This window comes from Saccostrea echinata, unplaced genomic scaffold (assembly GCF_033153115.1).
Source record: "Saccostrea echinata isolate AGI-Se365-2 ecotype Australia unplaced genomic scaffold, CSIRO_AGI_Sech_v1 ptg000025l, whole genome shotgun sequence".
Lineage (NCBI taxonomy): Eukaryota > Metazoa > Mollusca > Bivalvia > Ostreida > Ostreidae > Saccostrea > Saccostrea echinata.
In genome coordinates, this window is record NW_026889774.1 from 24,938,012 (window position 1) to 24,962,126 (window position 24,115).

General features: G+C 31.8%; 4 protein-coding genes across 7 annotated transcripts in view; 2 read left to right on the forward strand and 2 right to left on the reverse strand.

Moving 5' to 3' along the window:
* Positions 1–2,698, forward strand: part of LOC133192259 (prenylated Rab acceptor protein 1-like) — an 82,170-nt gene extending 79,472 nt beyond the window's left edge. For both annotated transcript variants that reach the window (XM_061328254.1, XM_061328255.1), the window contains 2 exons: positions 145–246; positions 379–2,698. In XM_061328254.1, the coding sequence (XP_061184238.1) occupies positions 145–246; positions 379–470 (194 nt within the window). In that variant the 3' untranslated portion in view covers positions 471–2,698. The remainder of the gene's footprint in view (positions 1–144; positions 247–378) is intronic.
* Positions 1–24,115, forward strand: part of LOC133192256 (A disintegrin and metalloproteinase with thrombospondin motifs adt-2-like) — a 435,058-nt gene that overhangs the window by 68,059 nt on the left and 342,884 nt on the right. The gene's annotated exons all lie outside the window — the stretch shown is intronic.
* LOC133192258 (tubulin-specific chaperone cofactor E-like protein) overlaps positions 1–24,115 on the reverse strand; it is a 479,266-nt gene that overhangs the window by 15,868 nt on the left and 439,283 nt on the right. The gene's annotated exons all lie outside the window — the stretch shown is intronic.
* LOC133192250 (uncharacterized) lies at positions 9,810–23,646 on the reverse strand. The gene is made up of 3 exons (XM_061328240.1): positions 23,169–23,646; positions 16,632–16,775; positions 9,810–13,087 (listed from the first exon to the last, which is right to left on the reverse strand). The coding sequence occupies exons 1-3, from the start codon at positions 23,434–23,436 to the stop codon at positions 12,879–12,881; spliced, it is 621 nt and encodes a 206-aa protein (XP_061184224.1). The 5' UTR covers positions 23,437–23,646; the 3' UTR covers positions 9,810–12,878.

The following is a 24,115-nucleotide window of genomic DNA, read 5'->3' on the forward strand; positions in this document are numbered from 1 at the left end:
GATTATACCAAAAGTTTTATCTCATACAAAGATTAACCAGTAAAATAATTTAGTCAACACTTTTTTATGTTTTTCAAAACATTGTTTAATTTAAACATTACAGGTATGAATATCTTTGTTGATTCGTTGTCCATTTTATTGTAGGGAAAGAATTAAGTTTGGTCCAGCAGTATGCTGCTGTTGGATTGTGTTCTTTTCCTATTTTCTGGTTGGCTGGGGCAGGATCAGCTGTTTTCTGGGTCATAGGTCAGTACCAAACTAATGCTTGCTGTTAACTTATGTTGATGTGTTAAAGATCGATGTACCTTAATTTTATTAGATTGGAATTGAATGATGATGTATTGTAATTAGGATGTTTTGTGTAAATATGTTTTGTAGGTGCCTCCTTCTTTATTATCATGCTCCATGCTTCAATGTACATAACAGCAGAGGAGGCAGAAGTGATAGAGCTGGAAATGGAAGAAGTCTAGAAATTCTTCAGGCTCTACTTCTTATACTGTGGCAATATCATATTTGTCTCTACAGAGGGCAAGGGAACTCATCATTTTCTGTTTAGTGAAATTCATTGTATTTGTGACCATCAGATGGGGTATTATTTTACAATATTACAATATTATGGATGTATAACTTGTTATACAATCATTTTGATATGATGACAATCTATGTCCATACATGTAACATGTCAAAATTTTTACTTGCATTTAACTGTTATCACATAACCTAGCTTTTCCTATGCCATTCCAAGTCTCTCCCATACAGAGATTTAAAGAAAAAAACACATTTATTCCATGAAGATTCTTATTTCTGAATATATATGTGAACAAATATTTTCAATGAAACTTTTACTTTATACATGTATATTTTTAGATGGAATTTGAAATGTTGCTTGTTGAACTTCAGTAGATCAGAAAATAGGTGTTTTAACAAATGTGTATTGAGAAATCAATACACATACATGTACTAGTGATGTGTCTCCATGCAATCATTTATTTTACTTAAAATTTTATGCTCACTTTTAAAACAAAAATCAAGATCTACTGTGAAATCACTAATTTTCATTGGGGTTCAATTTTCCTTGTTTTTGTGGTATGACGAGACCCAGGAAGTACTATGTCCTCCATGAAATGTAAAGTTTGAAATATATAACAACTTGACACTTCAACACCCACAAAATCATCCCCACAAACCAATAATTTTTCCTCGAATACGATCTCACAAAAATATGTGATTGGGATTGTTAAGTGTAAATTAAATCCCCCCCCCCCCCCTCCAGAAAAAAGATAATCTTAAGTTTGAGTGTAAAGCAAAGTTATTTAGGCTGTAATAGACATACATGTAATTTTATTTAGAGATAATATAATTTTCTTTTCTAAACTGTCATTTGTCAACTGTTTTTTTTTTTTGTTTTTTCCCAGCTGTGGATAATTACATTTATATGAAATGTAAGATTTTGCCTTATCAATTTTTGAAAAACATTTAATTTATTTTGATGTCGTATCTTTTAGATGTACATGATATATGTATATGAATCTCATTTATTGTTTTAATCATATGAAGAATTTTGTTATCATGTAGATATAGGGACTTACATGTAAAAGTGATATAAAAGCATGTAGTCTTAAAAAAGATGAAAATACTTGTGATACAATGTTAATTAGTTATAAGTGATAAAATCATTTTTTTTATTAGCAATGCATGCCTGAGCTGAAAGTTCAAGTGAGCTTTTCTGATCAAATTTTGTCCAGCTTCTTTCTGTCCATCCTTTTGTCCATCTGTCTGTCTGAAAACTTTTCACATTTTTGATTTCTTCAAGAACTACTGTGCCAATTTCATCCAAACTTTTCACAAAAGACCCTTGGGTGAAGGGAATTCAAGTTTATTCAAATGAGGGCCACATCCTCTTTCAAAGGGAGATATTTAAGAATAAGTGAAAATTTAGTGACATCTTTCGAAATCTTCTCCTCAGTAACAGCAAAGACATGATTAGTCATACTGACACGGAAGCATCTCAGGTAGTGTAGATCAAGTTTGTTCAAATCATGACCCTGGGGAAAAGGTGGGGCCACAGTGGTTGATCACAGTTTTACATAGGAATATATAGGAAAAAATCTTTTAAAACCTTCTCAAGAACCAATGGGCCAGAAGAGTTGAAACTTAGTGAAAGCTTTATTACATAGTATACATTTAAGTTGTTCAATTGATGACTCCCAGAGCTACATGTAGGATGGGGCCACAATGGGTAATAAAAATTTTACATAGGAATATATAGGAAAAAATCTTTCAAAATCTTCTTTTCAAGAACAGCAATGGCATGACAAGTCATATTAATATGGAAGCATCCTCAGATGGTATAGATTTAAATTTATAGCCTCCGGGTGAACATGTAGGGTGAGGCGCCACTAGACGATCAAAGTTTTACATAGAAATATTTGGGGGGAAAATCAGCTGATGAAGAATAGCAGGTCCAGGTGACTATGGTGAGCATTGTGACCTATGGGCCTCTTGTAAATATATATATATATATATATATATATATATATATATATATATATATATATATATATATATATATATATATTCAGTGATTTAATGCGTTTCTGGTGTTTTATTTTTTCTTGATAATACCAATGTATTTTGGCATGCTTATGAAGGAAAATAAATATTTTGAAGTGAATAAAAGTTAACTATTTTAGAAGCCTTTCATTTTGGGGTTGTTTTTTTTTTCAGTGTTATCATACGTCAAAATATGTCTATTGAATAATTTTTGTTTACTTTTTTGGACAGTTACAGATTCAAATTTCTTTTGTTTAAAATTCTATATTAAAATAATTATCCTCGTTCACAATCTGTTCATACCAAAAGGTTAGTTACAATATTAACATGAGGGGGGATAACATTTACATAAGTATTTAACAAAAAAAGTTGACTAAATTTTATGGATTGCAATGTTATTGTGCTCTGTTAGCAGGGAATGCGGTGGTGTGCATTTTTTGTATGCAATCTGTTAAGTTGTGACATCGACAATTTGTTGATTGGACAACCTCGGGAAAGGTTTTAATCTGAAATTCTCAAGTTCTTAAGAATATCAGTTGAATATTTTTAATACCGATTGCATAAGATGTGGTTTCACTTGATCTTCTTATGGGAAAGTAATCTATTGAACTGATTCCTAGGTACAGAACAGGTAAAACGAATGATGAAGAGTGGCAGGAATATATGATTATTCGTTGTTTAAAGCAGGGATGGGGTCAATTACTTTGAAATGAAATTAATTACTTTCAAATACATTGAAAAATTTGTCAAATACTTGCAATTACAATTACATTGATTTTTACAAATGTAATTAATTACTCTCAATTTAAAGAATGTAACTAAATACATTTCAATTACTTTTGTTTTCTTTTCAAAACTCTTGAAGAACAAATATATGTAAATTTAAGGTAGGGGAATATTTAAAATAAATAATGTCAGGTGTCTGTCATATTTGTGTGTCTTAGCAGCATAAGACCTAGTCCTACATGTACATTTATCAATTAATTGACTGCCTTTATGAAATCTGATTAAAAGCAAGTTTTCAAGAGTTTATGAATCAACCGTAAAATTCTCTCAAATTATTTCAGCTACAGGTAGGCAAGCTAAACACCTTAAATTGCAAATGTTGACAAATAATACTTGTTTTAAGAATAACTATTTCAGATACCAAATGCATACATGTATATAAAGGTCTGTTTAAGTGTTAAAATGGTGATTCAATATTTATTTCTTTTCTGAAGTACATGTATATAAATTGTAGAGCATTCTTAATAGTATTTAGGAAATCACCTCTAATGGTCATAACTTTGAATTTAAACAAAGCATGGTATAAAATTTTGGAGGGTTGTTTGATGGCAATTTACAGCTGGGAGTTGAAGCTACAAAAAATTGAAATGTTTTAATGCCTATACCAATGAGAGGTAGATCAAAATTTTTGATAAACATTAAATTAGTATTAATTCTTTATGTGCGTTATAATTAAAAAAAAAAACTTATATTTTTATAAACAAGCCAATATATCAAATTCATTTATGAGATATAAAAGAGTTTAAGATTTTGAAAAACAGAAGGGTTCCTTTGAATAAATTAGAATAACTGTAAAATGTGACTGTGTTGGAAATATTTTCCTATTAAATACACATTATATGTATTATGTTAAGTAATTGAAAAGTAATTGAAATTACAGGGTATATTTTCATTGTAATTAATTATATTCAATTACATGTAATTGAAAAAATGGTCAATTACAAAAAACTTCCAATTACTTTGAAAAATGTAATTAATTACACTCGATTACAATTACTTTTATCAATTACCCCACCCCTGGTTTAAAGTTTCATCAATTACAGTTGAGAAGCCCAGACGAGAGATTAGATATAAATGTAGATATAGGATCATCGTTTCAATCATGCAGTGGGTTTTGGGTACGCTTCATTGCCAGGAAAAACCCGGATAAACTTGAACCTTGAACCTTTATTTTCACTAAAGCCCCCACATGGGGTATATTAGTACAATAAGAGTTTTAACAATTTAACAAATCAACATGTGAACAGTTATCATAATGAAAATATATATATATATATATATATATATATATATATATATATATATATATATATATATATATATATATATATATATATATATATATATATATATATATATATATATATATATTATACCTCATTATTATAATTCTATACAACGAATGAAAAGCATGACAACGACAGGGAAATATGAAGTTTTATGAACCTGTCACGTGATAATCTAGAACCAATCAGATAACGCGTTGTATAGAATTATAATAATGAGGTATAATAATAATATATATATTTAAAATTAGTTTTTGTTTGTTTCGGTATAATGAAGATTTATTCGGGAGAAGCCCTCGGGGAATATAATTTTTCTTGGCTGAATAAATCTTCATATTTCACTTACAATCGTGCAATAAATGTATAATATATTTAAAACTAATTTGAATATAAATCAGCTCAGCATACATTTTTCCTCATGTCACAGTATCAGCCACAATTAAAAAGTTCATCAACGTAATTAATTTTCAGCAAGTCAGGTTTACAAGCATCACATACAGTGTATGATGTGTATCTTCTTTAGCTTTCATTAGGATATTCTTTATTTCGATACGTATCATTTCCGGGAAGATAACTCTGTACTGCACAGAAAAGTATTCATTTTCTACATGGATTGCGTTTAGATATAACACGTGTATAAACGTTAACATAATATTAAACATGTTTACATCTAAACAGTTAATGGAGGTGTTTATTTTCTAAATACAAATTTACAGTAATTTTTTAATGAGTAAAGTAATATTCTAGGTTTAAAAAGGAAAAGAAATCTAGTTTGAATTGCAAATAATACTGGAGAATATACAAATAATATCTTACTTATGATGTGAGAAACCATACTCACTTTTTAACAGCAATAAAATAAAGTAAGACTTCTCGATCCACCATGGAGGTTGGACGAATAAGAACAACACAAAGGAATAATAATGGTTGCATTTATACCATATCACTGTATAAAACGCAACCATTATTACTGTTCATGATGTTCAACAGATGGTGTCTCTGTTAGAAAAGTTACTCCAGGGCTCGAGTTGCTGGACATCACTATTGTGCTTCTTTTTAATATGCGGTTTTATATATATACAGTATTCAATGTCCTTTTTCACTGAAATGTGAAAATACATCTGACGTTATAAAACTGATAAGTGGAATTTGAACACATTACCTCATCCTCTTTTGATAAAGCTAAAATATACACTTCCCTTTCGTTTTATCTGAGTACACATCGGTGTGTTGATGATAAGATATCGTTTTCTATTGTTTTAGAGTGTGTAAAAATGATCAAATTATCATTTGATCCGTTTATATTTACATCTTATGTAAGTTTTTTTTTGTATTTTTTAAAATACCAGTATATAACGTAAAAAAAAATATATCCAGCTGATATAATAAATTGCGTGTTATGAACTGCTCCAGGGTCATCTGAATGCTCTTTCTATCCATGCATATTGTGTCCTCAAATTATATTACAAATAATACTTTACATATATTTCTTGCTACTTAGAGAGAGAGACAGACAGAGAGGAACAGTTGATGTCTCAGTATGCGGGGTTAAATACTGGATATAAAATAGTAACATTTATCCATAATATTAGAAGTGTGTGTATGAGTGTGTTTTTGATTTTTCAAAACGTTATATTTTGACCATTTTTGACAGAATTACAAGAAATTGTTGCACGCTTGTACAATTATAATGTGTAATGTTGCTGCATGGACTGTGTATACGAGGGTTGTCCCAAAAAGTCGTATACAATGTTTATAATTTTGTAAACATTCAACCAATACTAACCAAATTTTGCACAGCCATAATTTATTAAATGTTCCTTTAAAAAGTGGATTTTTAATTATATATCTTTAATAGTAATAATATTATGATGATTTGTAGGAAGGTCGATATGGTCTATCGGCGCACGAACAAAATGCGGAATAATTTACGCATTTAACTATTCCAATTGCATTTGTTTCTCTGGTAATATGTAAAACATCGAATTCAAATTTATATCAATGAAATCAGAAATTAAATCGTAGTATTTTGTTAGATTTTCACGTCAATAGCATATGAGACAGATGATTGGTTTCGTTATTTTCAAAATGTTGTTGGAATTGAGTTTGCTGCAAATGACGTCGTCAAACGCCTTAGCGGCGCATAGGAATGCAATAAAATTGCTTCAAATGTGGTCTGTCTACTTCAAAGATGGAAAATATGAAACAGAGGTGACATATAGCACACTAAAACTCTAGTAGAGAATTTTTTTTTAAAATGGTATACGAGATTCTAGGACAGTTGTTACCTCCGTACCGAAGATAGTTACGTCTATAAGTAGAGTACTTTGTTAAATTCAAACGGTGAGGAACGTTATGGGTCACGATCGACGTCAAACTTTGTGTTTTGCCTACATGTACAATGTAAGGCGACCTTTCGAGGACTGAGATTTGAATCTGATTTAAAAAAAAAAAAAAAACAACTAAGGACATTGGTGGGTTTTACAGAGCCCTTCAGTCAACAGTGATTTTCCACTTGAAAAAATAACGAGAAGCTTAAAAATGATCATGTCGTTATAAGAGACGTAAATTACGTTTGCTTTCGTGCGCCGATGCACACTTATATGCTTTCTTCATTTTCACATTATTTTTTTATTAAATGAGTTATGATCATGAAACTTGAAATTCATTATCATAAAATGTTGCTTTTTACTATGAAAAGAAAAGAAATTTGATTTAGCAAAGAAAAACAAAATTATTTCCCTGTCTACAACTTTTTGGGACAACCCTCGTACATGTTACATGATGTCTTTGTGAAAAACTGATACCCCCGTATGGCAGGTCATGGCCAACGTTCAAGTATTTCAAGAGGTCAAACCCTAAGATAAAAGTCATGAATTCAAATATGTTGAAACCCAAAGAAAGGTCTTGTCACAAGAAGTACACATGTGAAATATGAAAGCCCTTGCACCAACTGTTCAAAAGTTATGTCCAAGGTTAAAATGTTTACAGGCAGACAACAAACCAAAAACTATATATATATGCCCCATGCCCGTAGCAACGGTTTTAAAAGTGGGGGGATCAACCTCCCAAAAAAAAAAATCCTGAACCCCCCCCCCCAAAAAAAAAAAAAGAAAAAAACAAAAAAGGAGTAAATTGTCAAAACTTGAAAATCTTATCTTTTGGGGGTTGGGGAGGGGGTTGAACCTTTCTGAAACTCTTTTTGGTACACTTTTCTTTCAAATGCTGGAATTTGCCCCATTGCATGCTCGACCTTACAGCAACAAAACAAAGGGGAGGGGAACAGCATCTAAATGAAAATTTGCATATTAAAACTACAGCAAGATTATATTCAGAAAAAAAGGGGGGGGGGGCTGCGTACTATACGGGCCTGGCCCTCGAATCTCTGATTACAGGGGCATAAAAATATACTTATGATTATCTTTTAAGAAACAATTTTCAGGGTTTTAGAATTTGAACCTGATTCATGTGTAACAATTAAGAATAAACTTTTTTTTTTCTATGTTGTCGACACAGTCCTGTTGACTTGACCACAGATTACTCAAGTTTTATGTAGATTCTTATGCTTATATGATTCGGGACCATGCATTTAAAACTCAGTTTGGAATTAATTGAAACATTACAAAATTAAATGTATCTAATCTTAAAACTAGTTCTTCGACCAGATGTCTTCCATCATTGTCAAAGTTCCATGAACCACTGTGGTTAAAAATATTAAATATATTCTGAACTCTTGTAGATTGCTCAATTTATTATCAAGACAATCTTTTTTTTAATTAATGAACTGGAGAAGGTCTTGTTTGAAAAAATAAAGTATGTCCAAGAATTACAGGATATGATAGAAAAAAAAAATTCAAAATGTTTAAATTTTTTACAAGGGACTATATGTTATAATGGTCTCAAATGGCCCCCCAAAATGAACATCTGAATCTTACTTTATATAGGTTTACATTGCACAGCTATACAAGTGAAGTTTATTCACGAATTTCAATTTGATCCAAATACTATTAATTTAGAAATATGACATTACAAAGTTCATTTTTTCCCGCTATTTTAGCATACATTGTATAAAACTGCTTATATTTTCAAGCATTTTCCCCCAGAAAATCTTCAGCGCAAGAAAGAAAAAACATATTTTCACAAAGATGTAGCTATCTCAGACTAATAACTGACAGAAAAGGTTTGCTTACAAGTTCAAAGCTGCACTCCATGTTTCCCATATGAAAAACCTCGAGAATAATGCACATTATTGTCTTATTTTGACGGAATTGCAAAAATAACATCATTTCTGATGTCATAAGATGTATAGATCTAACGTATACTCTTCTACAAAATAACAAAACATTTTAGTATACCCGAAAGTGTTAATTAACAGGACCAAAATTGACTTTTATTTATAGTCCTTTTGACCTAAAAACATACTTTTCAACTTTATAAGATTATTGTAACTGTTGAAAAAAAAACTATCCTTATTGGGTGGTGGTGCAGAGGTTAGCTTGGATAGATTTGAAACCGGTTGCCCCGGGTTCGAGTCCGGTTGGTCCCTGAAAATTCTGTTACATTGTCAGCTTGGGCAAGTTACTTTACTGGGGCACCCTCTCAACCCAGAGGTTATAATGGGTACCTGGCATATGAGACGAGCTGGCTATGTGGATGACAAAGCATTAGCACTGTATATATATCAGTTCGGCTTGTATTTCCCACAGGGTGCTGAGAATGTTGTTGATGGTACAGGTCTCGTCTAGTAGAGTCGTGTGGGGCAATGTTCTTTGCAAGCAAGACTAACTAAAAAACCCTACCTTCACTATTATTTGCAATACATATATACATATGAGACTCAATCCAGTGTCTGTCTCAGTTTCGTTTCTCTTCATCCAAAAGTCTGGTTTGTGCTCACCCCCGTTTTCTCTTTATTCAGCAAAACCTTGTTTGTGCTCACTCCACACTATCTGGTCAAAAGCTACTTTATTAATTAATACAAATGAGCTTCTAAAATACCTGAATTACAAATTCAATGTCCAAACAAGGCCTTTCCTTCCTCATATACCAAAAGATTCCGACATACCATTTTGTTAATAGCATCTGTCATGGTGCAATGTAGATGCAACGTTCAACAATCTCTGCTTAGAACAGCTGATAAATTGTATTACAAAGATTTTCATAGAAATAAAAAGAATACAAAGAGAAAATGATGGACACTTTTATTCTATACTACAAATCTACCATAACCATTATTGTGTAAATGATCAGCTACAATAATGAATTTGTATAATATTCATACTTATGTGATGTCTAAAACATTCAGGTATACTTGTTAACAAATAACAGAAAATCAGTGACAAAGGCTAAAATGGGTACATAAAATAAATACAAATTCTTAAATGCTTAACACATAGTCTGGGTGTTTTATGAGCTAGTATGCCTGTGTTAATAAAATGTAAACAAAAGTACAGACACAATAAATTTAGGCACACAGACAGACATCCACACATATCCTGAGCAAAAGACTGTGACCCCATTAAGATCAGCAGTTTGTTTTAAGAAAGTAAAAAATATAAGAGAAATCATTAGGATTCCATTCATCCCTTCATCAAATGTGGGTAAAAAAGTCTTTTTTTCAGAATGCTACACTTAAATCATTGTGCCCAATCAGCGATAAACTTACTATTGTCAATATTATAAATGATGAACATTCTGAATGTAAAAAATTGAAAAAAGGAGAATTTATGTTATTTGATATAAAAAAAAAGATAATAAAAAAAAAACACAAGCTTCAAAAGTCTGGAAAAAAAATTATAATCAGATGTGTATAAGGATAAAAAGATAAATGAATACTCATTAATCTGGAAGACAGCTGTTTCATTACTGCATGATATGTCTCAGTACGTATATTCAGCATTTCAATATTACATGTACATATAAAACTATATGATCCATCATCCAGGAATTACCTGGTAATCATGGGAAAACTGAATAAATGCATAACTGAAAAGTGATCTTTCCTACAATAAAAAAAAATACACAAATAAATAAAAATATCAAAGTGAGATTTTCACAGACATACAAAATTTCCACTCAAACATTCTCAATTCTAGTGAACAAAACTACATGGACATCAAAGTGAGCAGCACCAATAAAACATTTACATTTCATGAACCAATGACAACACACAATAATGAAATTTACAAAATCTTGCATATTATTCAAAGGACAAGTTTATATCAAGATCTAATCTTCCAACTGACAGGCAATTAAAACAGAATACAAACATTGTCTTTTTCTTCTAAATTAATACAGTCAAACCTCTTTATCTAGAACTTGATGAGGCCAAAAAAAACCCCAGAGATATCTGAGATTCCAGATATTGAGGTTCAGATACATTAAGTGGTTGGAAATTCCAACTCACTTCAACATAACCATGGTATTTGAGATATTGATCTTCAAGATACAGAAGTTCAACTGTATTTATCTTCCTTGCAATGTCCATAGTAAATTGAGAGGTGTGGTTATTTAATTATCTATTAAATGTAAAAAAAATATTTACATGCTACAAATAACAGGCAATTGCACAAAGTATTCTATTAAAATGAATATTTTTTATACATGTAAGTTATTACTGTTGCAAATTTTCTTTCATAAAGCTCCTGTATATATATAATGAGTAATCTCTTTAATATAAAATACAATGGCAAAAGTACAAAAAAAGGATACAAAATTTTATTTTATCTATTTATTTATTTATTTATTTATTTTTTTGAAAAGTGTTTCCTCTTAAACATTTCACTGAAAAAGGCACTTAACTTGAAAGGGAAAAGAGCCACACAGTTGTGTCAGAGCATACCAGTACCTCAATTATTTTAAAGTATTTCAACAATATCAGTTTATAAAGCTTTTGTGACTAGATGATTTTTAGTTATATAGATAGAGCTATGTTAAATAATAATAAATGTTGAATATATAATAACAATTACATAAAAATTTAAATTCAGACTTTTCAAAGCTTCATATAATTTTGAAGTTGCTGATTTAAAACAAAAAAAAAAAAAAAATCTATGAGTATCGATAATTTTATAACAGAAGAGTTATTTTATTTGTTAGAGTTATCTGCCTTGAAGTTTGTTCACTGAAATCTCTATTAATCATAATGTAAGTTTTCCTGTACAAAGTTTTGGCACATTCAAAATGTTTAAAACTAGCTTTCTAAAATTACCCTTCACTTATGAGTGATCTTACATACAAAGCATGACTGAAACTTGTACATTAAAATCAGAATCCGAGTATAAATTCATGTTATTTATAATATAAACAAAAAATGTTTTTAAATCAAATCATTAAAAAAAAATGTCTGGGTCACAACCACAAATGGTACACTGACAGAAACTATGTACAATAAATACAATTCATTACAATCTCGAATTAAATGTAAACAACCTTGTCAAGGAGTGATATATCTTGCAAATTTTACAACATATCAGTTTTCACAACAGTAAGGCACTTACTTTTACAACAGCTTGATATGTTCGAAAAAATTTGATGTTTCATGTGTAAAAAAAAATAATTTTGTGGAGAATATATCTAAATTGCCTATATGCAGATAAAATGAAACAAAGGCTTCTCAAAATGACTGCTGTTTTTTCTTCAAATGCATAGTTTTTGATAAGGTTTTCAGTTTTTAATATGATACAAGGCATATGAATCACCTGGCAGTACATCTGCACCAATTTATACTTATTTAGCCACATTGCACGGAAACAAATACAAAACAAAATGATTATTTTGTCAAATATACTCACAATATTCAAAATTCATATACAATTGCAAGTGTGTTATAAATGTAAGTATTGGTTTGTGCAAAATATATACACACATACATGTATTGCTGCTATTACTCATAACATTGTATAACAAAAAGAATATCTTAAATGTTCAAGCTTCAATAGGTCATTCCTTAACCATGACAAATTACACAGTTTAGTCTTTTTTGAAAATCCTATTTTGCAATCAAAAATAAAGAAAAAAAAAATTAAGTACATGTACATTGTACCAGTGGTTCCAACATATTTTGTCCACTGACCTTTGAATACAATTGATGACCATAGAAATTATTTCTGTTGTTGTTCACTAAAACAATTTTTTCAAAGCAGGTATGATGTATACCTGGTTTAGAAAAAGTTCTACTGCAGATGTGTTTACAGGCAACTTAAGTAAATATAAAGTCAACTCCCCAACCACCCACTGCACAAAATGACCTCATTAGTTAAATTCCTCCTCATTTCTGCCCACACAGAAGTAGAGTATACTGGCAATAAGCGACAGTGCTGTGGACCCTACGGCTACCCAGAAGCTCCAGCCAAACAGGAGTATGGTCTCAGTGCCGCGGTCCTTTGCTGTAAACACCTCAGCCTTGTTTCTGAGGTAAGCCTCTGCTCCAAATAGTGAAATGGCCACCGCCAGCAGAAGAACTGTAAAACAAGGATAAATATTTGTTTTAGAAATATATTTTAAAGAAAATTTATCCTGATATTATGTATATTATGATGATTCATATATATATATATAGTTCTGCGGCATCACCATGATCATTTCATCAAAATTGAAAAAAATGTAAGGCCACATAAACTTAATGTTTAGACTCTCATCCTGATTTGCCTAAAACATGGATGGGTGGAATTAATTAGTATCCTTTACAATATGTGGATATCACATTCTTTTACACAAATTCCTAAATCGTGTTTGCATTGTTATACTAAATGAGAACACAGACCTTTTTAAAGCTTTAATTACATTTCCAATTTCATCAATATGCAGCCAATGCCAGGCAGGTATATGTGCTGGCCCTTTATAGCAAACTTGATTCATTTGAAAAAATAAAGCTGCTTTGAGGAGGGGTGACAGGATATTTATTGAACACAAATTTTTTTCACACTTTCTGAATGGAGATTTTTTTTTCTATATGCTATATCTGCAAAATCAAGGCAATTATTACACACATACATGTAACATAAAGTAATGGTTCTTCATCTACTATTGTCACCATGTGCCATTAATTGGACATATATGTCTTGTTGATCATTAGAAAGGTGTAAAACTAAGTCCCCTCCAGGTGCCTCTCAGGTGGGGCAGTAAAACACTAAGAACTCAATTGTTACCTGTCGTCAATTAAACATTACAGCATTTCAACCATGTAAGCACTTTTTATTGCCTACTTTATGATTCTCCAACTTCTAGATGTAAGCAATTCCTTGTGTGAATGTTAAAATATTCGACCATCACTAGACAATGTGATGGATGATAACTATTAAATCTTTTGGAAATGTTGTGAATTTTTTTTAAAGCATGAAAATAAATTATAGATCATTTCAATTAAAAAGTACAACCAAGTTTTAGCTAACGGTTCATTATTACTGCTTAGTGTCCTAGTTAGGTGTGTTCAAATTTAAGCATATGCCACTATGTCACAAGGAATATATAAGTGAAATATGAAAGCCCTAGCACCAACTATTCAAAAGTTATAGACAAGATATAACTTTGTTATAGACAAGATTTAAGTTATTTTTCAAAATGTACTCCAAACTCAAAGGTCAAAATTATGAGGTCAAAAATGTTGGTACCAAAAAAAAAAAAAATCTTGTCACAAGGAATATAATGTACACATGTCATATATGAAAGTCCTAGCTAGCACCCACTGTCAAAACTAAAGTTTTTCAATAGCTAGCACCCACTGTCAAAACTAAAGTTTTTCAAACATTGATCAACTCAAAAGTCAAGGTCAAACATGTTGGTACCCAAAGGAAAGACACATGTACTACTGTGATATATAAAAGCCCTTGCATCCAATGTTTAAAAGTTATGGCCAAGATTAAAGTTTTTCAGATGTAGTTCAAACTCAAAGGTCAAAGTCAAGAGGTCAAAAATGTTGGTACAGAAAGAAAGGTCTGGTCATATGAAATGCACCTGTGATATATGAAAACTCTAGCTCCAACTGTTCACAGGTTATGGCAAAGGTTAATGTTTGGTAAAATTTTGCAAAAGTTGGTTGAACTTCAGGGTCAGTGTCAAGAGGTCAGATTTGTTGATACCCAAAGAAAGGCCTTGTCACAAGGAATTCATAAATGAAGTATAAAAGTTCTAGCACCAACCATTCAAACGTTAACGTTTTTGCTAGCTGACAAAAAACAAACAGATGAACAGTCCAAGGGACAGGCAGACAGAAAAACGAACAATCCAAAAACTGTATGCCTCCAAATCTTTTATTATGGATGCATAAAAACATGTCTCATTTGCATTTATAAATGTTTCCAAAACATGTCTCATTTTTTTTACAAAGATTTTGCTGTATGTATAGCTATCAGAATTTTTTTTTTTGAATATGCAACAAAGAAAATGGCATGCATGTGAATAATGGCAACTGAAGAGCTTCTGACATGAGTTTTGAATTATTGAAGCTTTCTTCTGAAACAGAATGATTTTTCCCTGCTGCCAAACTCCAGATCTCTCAGCAGAAAGATTGTGCAATAGAATTTCTCAGATAGCTCTTAAATTTTTATCACTGTAAAATCTTCTCCAAAGGTTGCATGTGAAGGGTTATCCTAAATTTAGCTTAGATAATCTTTTTTTTTTTAAATGGAGTAGCCTCTTTCAGCTGTTCATAAAGCAAACATACACTGCATCCCATTTAAAAGGTCTTCCGAAATACATGTACTCTAAAGTACATTTAAAGCTTTTAAATGTTCCACACATTCTACTTTAAAAGGGGAATCCTCTTCTATTTAAAAATAAGGCACTCCAAAAAAGATGAAGTTGAAATACAGATTTTCATTTTTAATATACCTGATAAAATGTCCTATACAAAAAGTTCATTTTTTGGCATTTTATTTTAGAGTTGAAATTTTTCTTAAGCAAAAGTATAAACTGTAATCAATATTGATGTGTATTTACGATGCATTACTTCCTGTTGGTTCTTTGGAAAATCATGATAGGTTTTACTGTATGCTCCTTTTCATAGCAACATGTACATCAAAATAAATTCATTAAAGAACATTTTTTCCTTCTTCCTAGTCTTTTCAATTTCTTACAATGCCTCTCCCTTAATTGTGAATTCAATGTAGTTTAATGTGTCATAGAAACTTCCTCCTACTTTCAAATTCACTTTTAGCAGTTCAGTGTTTCTCAGTCTGTTTTAATCTAGAAATGAAGTAGACATGCTATCCCAGATATGCTGATACATTTATCATTTAGTACAAATGTAATTAGCTTTGAAATTCCAGATTTACTTGTTATCAGTCTTTTACACTGGTGTTTCCTCAGCAAGTTATCCAAGCATTAACACAAAAATGTTTGGTGTTTATTTATTTAAAAATAATTTTATTTTATTTCATTAAATTTGAAATTAATTACATTTATCAAAAGTTAGGTGAAAATACCTGTGTCTGATAACTTTCAGTTATATTTGAGTACTTGATGTTGTATATTCATAACTTAAAACAGAATAATCCCAATGTGTCTTGTATTTTTATATACATGTAGTCAATGTATAAACAACTTGTACAGAATAGGTGGCAGTTACCTCTGGTTTAATCATAAGTAATTAACACTCCCATACACTGGAATGTATCATCATGGTTTTATGTAAGACATAAAAATATCCAAAACTGTGACATTGAATTATCTTTAGACTTGTAAATATTAATATTTATCTTAAAAACATTTACCACATTTTTCTTTAATTTGAAATTAATTTTATATAAATCTCTCTTTAATCATCCAATCTCTCTGCTGGTGAAATATGAATATTATATCACTGATTTATTATCTGTATGGAATATTTCTCTCATTCAATTCATAAACATAAAATCATTATGATGACATCTTTAAAACTTTGTCACACCTGGGCATACTGAGTAGCAAGTAGGGGGAGAAGACAAAAACAAAGAAGTGGGTCTGACACAAGAACCATTAGTCTTCCAGAGACAAAAGGGTTTATCAAATATACACCATAATACATACATGTAAGATTGGCAAAGGCTCCAGTTGCTTGGTATGGGTTACATCCCTTACAGGCCCAACAAAGAGAGAACAGACCAATCAGAAGAGACAGCATGGAGCTGGCTACAGCACATGACATCAATCCCTGGACAGCCTTGAACCAGTCTACAAGGTCAAAAATTCACAATTATTGGCAACAAAAATCTACACACATTAGCAACTTCTAAGAAATACCATGTATATAATATAAAACAAAATATTCCAAGTTCATATGGAATGCATTAATCAGAGATTTTTTTCATTTACTGGTGTATACAATTTAGAAACATACAAGATAGATTTATGACATTGATCTGTGCTAACACTGCTTGTGTATTTGCTCTGTTGATACTTATGATGAAGACCCTGCCACACAGCTGTAAAATATAATTACTTCCCCAACTGCTTAGTCTAACTCTTAGCTTAGAGGCTCATTATAATTGAAAATGGATGTACACACTGAAGATAGTTCTTTTTTATTTGTCTTGAGGTACATCAGATGAGAGAACATGCAAATGTTCTAATTCGACTGTTCATAAGAGCTCTTGAAATTCATATTTCTACTTGAGTAAGTTTTTGACAATATCATGAATATTACTTATGTGCTTAACTGCTTTGTTTATAAATATATCAAAATGTGTGGAATTTGTTAAACAGTTACTTCACAGGATTAAAAAAAAACAACTAGTTTCAAAAGCTGTAAACATACTGCTCTCTGAACATCAATCATTTCATTTTAGATTGTGTCACACATAAAAAACAAGAGGCCCAAGGGCCTTAACGGTCACCTGAGTACAACACAACAATTTAGAGAATCCATAGAGTATAAAATGAACTGAAAGGTGAAGCTTTGTTGCCCAAAAGCAAGAAAAATAGAGTGATCAGGATCAAAAAAGTAATGAGTCTACCATTCATTTACAGTTCATAAATTAGGTTCTAATATGTTCCCCATTTGACATTATCACCATACAGTAAATTAACAAACTATCAGTGCTTCTGTACTATCTTAATTCCTTGTTGAAATCTTTTACATTGGCCTCTCTTGGTCTTTGATGAACATTTAATAAGACAAGTTATTTTTGTCTCATTTTTATTTATCTATTACTTACAAGTCTACTTGATCATTAAAACTATGAAAGTACTTTTTGTATTATACAATAAAAATTCTTGCATAATTCTCTTATTCTATTAACCTTTCAAGTACATTATTTACAGTGATTAATTATCAAAAGTAAATGGCAAAGGGGAATAATTCCTCTCAGTAGATTACAAATTAATAGAGCCCTAGCTGGGACCAGAACACTTGACCAAATAGTCCAGATGTTCAAAAATCTGGTAAAAATACCCTTCCTTATTAAAACTTTTACTCTTTTTGCCTCTGATATGCCCAGGTGCAGAGAAGATTTTTAAAGAAATAATGCATTTTTACTACAGATTGATTATATTATCAATAGAGCCCCCCCCCTCCCCATCAAGAAACACCAGAGCCTCTCACCCTGGGACCAGAAGTTTGCTCATCATAAGTGATCACTTTGTTTATCTGCTTAACACTAAGGAGCAGACAAGATTATTTAATAGAATTAATGCATTTTCACTATATTATCAAGAGCCCTATCCTCACACCAGCACATCTGACCCAGGGGTCATGCAATTCACAACTCTGGAAAAAGCACTCTTGCTCATCATAACTATACACTTAGCTTCTTTGCTTTCTAACCAGAAGCAGAAAAGGATATTTTCAGAGAAATTTTGCTTTTTCACTATATATAATCATTAGAGCCCCCCCCCCCCCCCTTTCACCAGAACCCTTGACCCTGGGCCATGAAATTCACAATTTTGGAAGAGGCATCCTTGCTTATCATAACAATGTACTAATTATAGTTTGTGTAAATAATACCCAGGGGCAGAGAAGAAGGTTTTTAAAGAAATAATTCACCTTCACTGTAGGATATATATGGCCCCACCCTAGCACCAGAACCCCTGTCCCTGGGGCCATGAATATCACAATTTTGGAAGAGGCATCCTTGCTTATCATAACAATGTACTTTATTTGTTTAAATAATACCCAGGAGTAGAGAAGAAGATTTTTAAAGCATTAATGCATTTTCACTATATAATAAATAGAGCCCCACCCTAGCACCAGAACCCCTGACCCTGGGGCATGAATTTCACAATTTTGGTAGAGTCACTCTTGCTTATCATAACTATGTATTCAATTTGTTTCAATAATACCCAGGAGTAGAGAAGAAGATTTTCAAAGAAATAATGCACTTTCACTATATGATCTATATAACCCCATCCTAGCACCAGAACCCCTGACCCTGGGGCCATGAATTTCACAATATTGCTAGAGTTACTCTTGCTTATCATAACTATGTATTTAATTTGTTTAAATAATACCCAGGAGTAGAGAAGAAGATTTTCAAAGAAACAAAGCATTTTCACTATATGATCTATATAGCCCCACCCTAGCACCAGAACCCCTGACCCTGGGGCCATGAATTTCACAATTTTGGTAGAGCTACTCTTGCTTATCATAACTATGTATTCAATTTGTTTCAATAATACCCAGGAGTAGAGAAGAAGATTTTCAAAGAAATAATGCACTTTCACTATATGATCTATATAGCCCCGCCCTAGCACCAGAACCCCTGACCCTGGGGCCATGAATTTCACAATTTTGGTAGAGGGCTCAATGCTTATTACAATCATGTCAACAGTTTGACTGCTTGATGTCCAGGAGTAAAGAAGAAGATTTTTAAAGATTGCATTAATTTTGGTGGTTTTAGCCCCACCCCTCAGGCCCCAGGGGGGCAGGGACCATGAAATTCACAATTTTTGTCCCCCTTCACCCACAGATGCTATATGCCAAAATTGGTTGAAATTGGTTGAGCAGTTTCAGAGAAGAAGCTGAAAATGTTTAAATGTTAACGCACGACGCACGACGGACGACGGACGACGCACGACGACGGACAAAAATGGATAGCAATAGGTCACCTGAGTGACTCAGGTGACCTAAAAAAATAACTCATTATTACCAGAATACTAAATCAAGAATGCAAATTTATGTACTTCAGTTACCTGTACCTTAAATTCAGATTTCACCTTGAGGTATTTGTTTTTGAATTTTAATCATCCAATGCACAATGTACCGGTATACAGAACTAATTTTATTCAAAAAATTTAACAGTCTTGGAAAATAATGACATCTCATTGCTTTACATTTGTGCAAAAACTAAAGATATAACTCTAACATCAAGCAATGATTCAATAAACTGTAAATAATCAAATGTTTCAAATCTTTTATCTCAAAGCCTTTGAGTCAAACTGAAAGATAAAATTTTGATGAGTGTTTTTTGTCACATGCCCACAAGAGGTCAAAATCCTCTCCATCTTCACAGCTCAAAGCAAGAATCACAGTCTTACTGAGCAACAGTTTCTATGATGATAAAGCTCTTTGTTACCCACACAGAGATACAGAGTGTGAAACTTTCCTCTCTTTTATAATTAATTACATTTTACGCTTTATAATGAATTTTCACAGTAGTTTTGACATAAAGCTGTATTTTTTCATCTATATTATATGGAAGAACCTACCATTCATTTTTATTTTTTTATTTTTTTTTTTGGCTGTGTCAGTGAGAAAGATACAAACACAAATGTACTATGCATTGAATGATACAATGGTACAACTGCAGATATTTTTGTGTGGGAAAACCATTTATACACAAACCTTGCATTTCAAAATTTACTTCAATATTGGTATTCAATGTTTCTTTATGACTTTGAAAGACCCAGGTTTACTTGCATCCATAAACCTGGAGCATTTTTATTACTGTTTTATAGGTTAAGGATATTAATAATGCATTCAACATATAATTATCAAGCATTCAACATATAATTATCAAATATTAATACAAATTTTGAGAGTCAGCAAGCAACTGCTTTGTATTATAGAATGGGGTCAAATTTACAGCATTAAGAGAAAGTAACTCTCACATTCTCTTATCTGGATTATATGGATTAAATATGTCAAAGTGTTAAGGTTACATTATGTACAGTCAAATCTCATTATCTTGAACTCGACTGGACTGAGAAAAAACTTCAAGATATCTGAGTATTCGAGACATCAAGGGTTAAATACTTAAAGAATAAGCATGAAAAGTGGTTGGAACTTCCGATTCACTCAACATATTATCCATTGTATTCGAGGTATCAGTGTTAGAGATAAAAGTTTAACAGTATATGGCAGTTAAAGCTGTGTAACCATTGAGATGAAAAATGCAACAGACCAGATTGAGATTGGAAACAAGTCTCACTGAAACACAAGTCAAGTGCTCTACCAACTGAGCTATCTGACCACTGACGATCGAACCTGTCCAACTGCCACATTCCTTCCTCCTTAAAAGCCTAAGCCTCCGCACCAACCCAAGCTCTTCCCAGGCAGGTCTTTTACCTGTCACTTTAGGATATGGTGCGGATATGGTGCAGCACCAAATGCAAATCGGTGAGGAGAAAATGCGATTGACCATAAAGGATTCACACCCCCCCCCCTTTCGAATCACTAGTCAGATGCTCTACCAGCTCAGCTACCTGACTACTACCACTGTATTGTTCTGCATTTTAAAAACTTTTGGGGGGTGTTTTTGTATGTGTGTGTGTGTGTGTTTTTTTTTTCTGTTTTTTTTTAAGGTATAATCATTATAATAGTAAGGCCCAAAAAAATAGTCCTGTTTCCTACTACCAGCCTAAAAAAATAAGGTAGGTAGGTAGGAAAATTATTTTATTTTTTTTATTTCATTTTTTTCCAATGGAATTTTTTTGATATGAACTAATAAAAGATCAAATTAAACATGTCAAAGGTCAATATTGTCTTTAAAATTAAATTTCATGTCTTTTGATGCACAACTCAAGTGGTATTTCATGAAAGTCCATATTTAAAACAGAGAATTTCATGAAATGCTTGTTTTGTGTTAACACAGGAACTGATGACAGTGATAGAATGATGAAATTCTGGAAATTCATGATTTTTTTTCTTCCAAAACTAAAAAAAAACTTAAGGGTCGGGTGCCAAAAAAATCAGGGTTGGCCGGGAAATACCAGTTGTGGGAATTACCAGAGGTAAATACCAGTATTTCCCGTCCCGGGAAATACTACAAATTTTCTTTAAACTGGGAAATATTGGGAAATACTGGGAAATACAGAGTTTAAGATTTTTATTTCATTAATTCTTTCAATCTTATACAAAATTCAAAAATAAAATTAACATAAAAACAGAACATGAATAATATAGAATACATGTATGTTTCAAATTGCAACTTAACATATTCAGAATGTATCACTACTCCAGGTCCCATACCAATAAGCATTCTGAAACATTTCTCTGCTTGGCTGTATAAAACTGAAGTTTTCCAATTCAAATTTCTTTTCAGTTTTGTAAAATTATTAAATTATTAAGTTTATTAATTATAAATCCAAGAACAAAACAAACTCATTTTAATCCTTCTGTAAACACTGGAGTTATTACAAGCAATCATGTTGTTTTAACAAATTGCTCTGGACAGTTTTGTGCTCCTGTTTTGAGCAATAATTACCTTGATTAGAACTGAAAGGCTTCTTTTTAGGTTTTATATTATTATCCATTTCTGTACTGTATCTGCTTGTATCTTATTGTATATACTGATAAGCTGCAAAGCTCAAAGTAACAATAATGAAGATAGAAAGATATTTATACCATACTCTACATTTAAGAATTTTTTTAGAGCTTTTTTTAGTTACATGAAAAACCCAATTGGGATCTTTGGGTTCATTTCATGGTCCTTTATAGACTACATTTGACTCAAGTATCAAACAAATGATGACACTCATGACTGGTGTATGAATATACTGTTTTATAATCTTACAAATGAATTACTTGGAAACCAGAATTTTTTTAAATCAGGGACAATGATACCAGGTAGATATCTTAGCCAATAAGGGGTACTACAGTATAAATTCAGTATAATTTTGATTTTTGTCAATATGAATGAAATTTGTAGCTATTTCTTATTTCCCAGTATTTCCCGGGAAATACCAGTAATTCCCGGTAATTACCAGTATTTCCCACCGTCCTGGGAAATATGAGTATTTCCCAATTTTTTGCCAACCCTGAAAAAAATAGGGTTGTTCGGGTAGCAGGAAACAAGACCATTAATTTTTTTGGCTTAAAGGTTGAACACTGTCCAATAATTGAAATTCTCATAGTCATAAATAATTCCTACAGTTGTGCATAACTCAATAAATGAAATTTAAGTTGCACTAACAGTTACATGTAATAAAATCTATCCAACTTGGTAACTGTGCTGGAAATTAATAGATTTAATGAACATTCTTGGATCTACAGAATTTATAAATAAATGATATAAAGTTTCTAAAATTTCTGCTTCTGTGTATACCTCTCTGAAATTCTATTACATGTAACTGCTAGTGATCTCAACATGTAAATGTAGTAAATTGAAAACAATGAAAACGAAACAATACCTGGCAAATTCTTTTCAATTGCAAATTCATTAGCGAAAAACCATTGACAGTTGTTGAGTGAGCCTGAAGAAGATGGCCCTCCTCGGCAGTTCAGCCATAATCCACAATCACAGTCTGTAGCCGAACAATCACAGACATCAACTCGTTGATTTTGTCCGCCTGCTGGAACTCTTACGTTCAACCAGTTAGGCGTCGCAAAAGACACAATAGTGCCTACAGTTGTGACCAAAACACATATAATCGCCGTAATTACTAAACAATTCACCATTTTGTCGAAAAGTTTTGGGCCTTTCTCTCACAAAGATAACTGTGTTATCAAAACTTCCGTTCCAAGATCTTCTTCGCACTATTACTTCCGGTTTACAATTTCACCAAATATGTCGTACGTCAAACTGAAAAAGAAAACATTCACGTCCTTTCGAACTTTCAGAAAGAATTTGTGAAGTTGTAAACATTTATAGAATGTTTCCCAAGGATATTTAATCGTTGATTGAATGCATGACTGAATAAATTTATCTAGTTGGGGCACAATGAGGGGTATTTTTATCATTCGTATTGAACTGTTGAACCTTCGAAGATGTTTCTGTGTTCTCTAATCTTTATTACATCTCCCCAAACAGCCAAAATAGGAGAGGCGTGTTGCCTTTTACAAGGTTGTCTGTCAAAGTTCTCTGACCAGCTGGCTCAATCTGTACAAACAGTTAGTATGTTTAACTATTAACGGTTGATCAGTTGGTGACGGCGGGGCCAGTTCATGACCCAAAGATTTCCTATATGACATAAGTTCCATTTTCAAGTCAATTTAATGAAATCTCATACGAAAATAAATATATTTGTGAGAGGAGTTCAACTCTGTCATAATTTTCCGAACTTCCCTATAAGCTTACTGAATCAAGGTCATGTCTCAGATGTCAAGGTTATTGAAGTTGAACCTTGACACAGTAAAA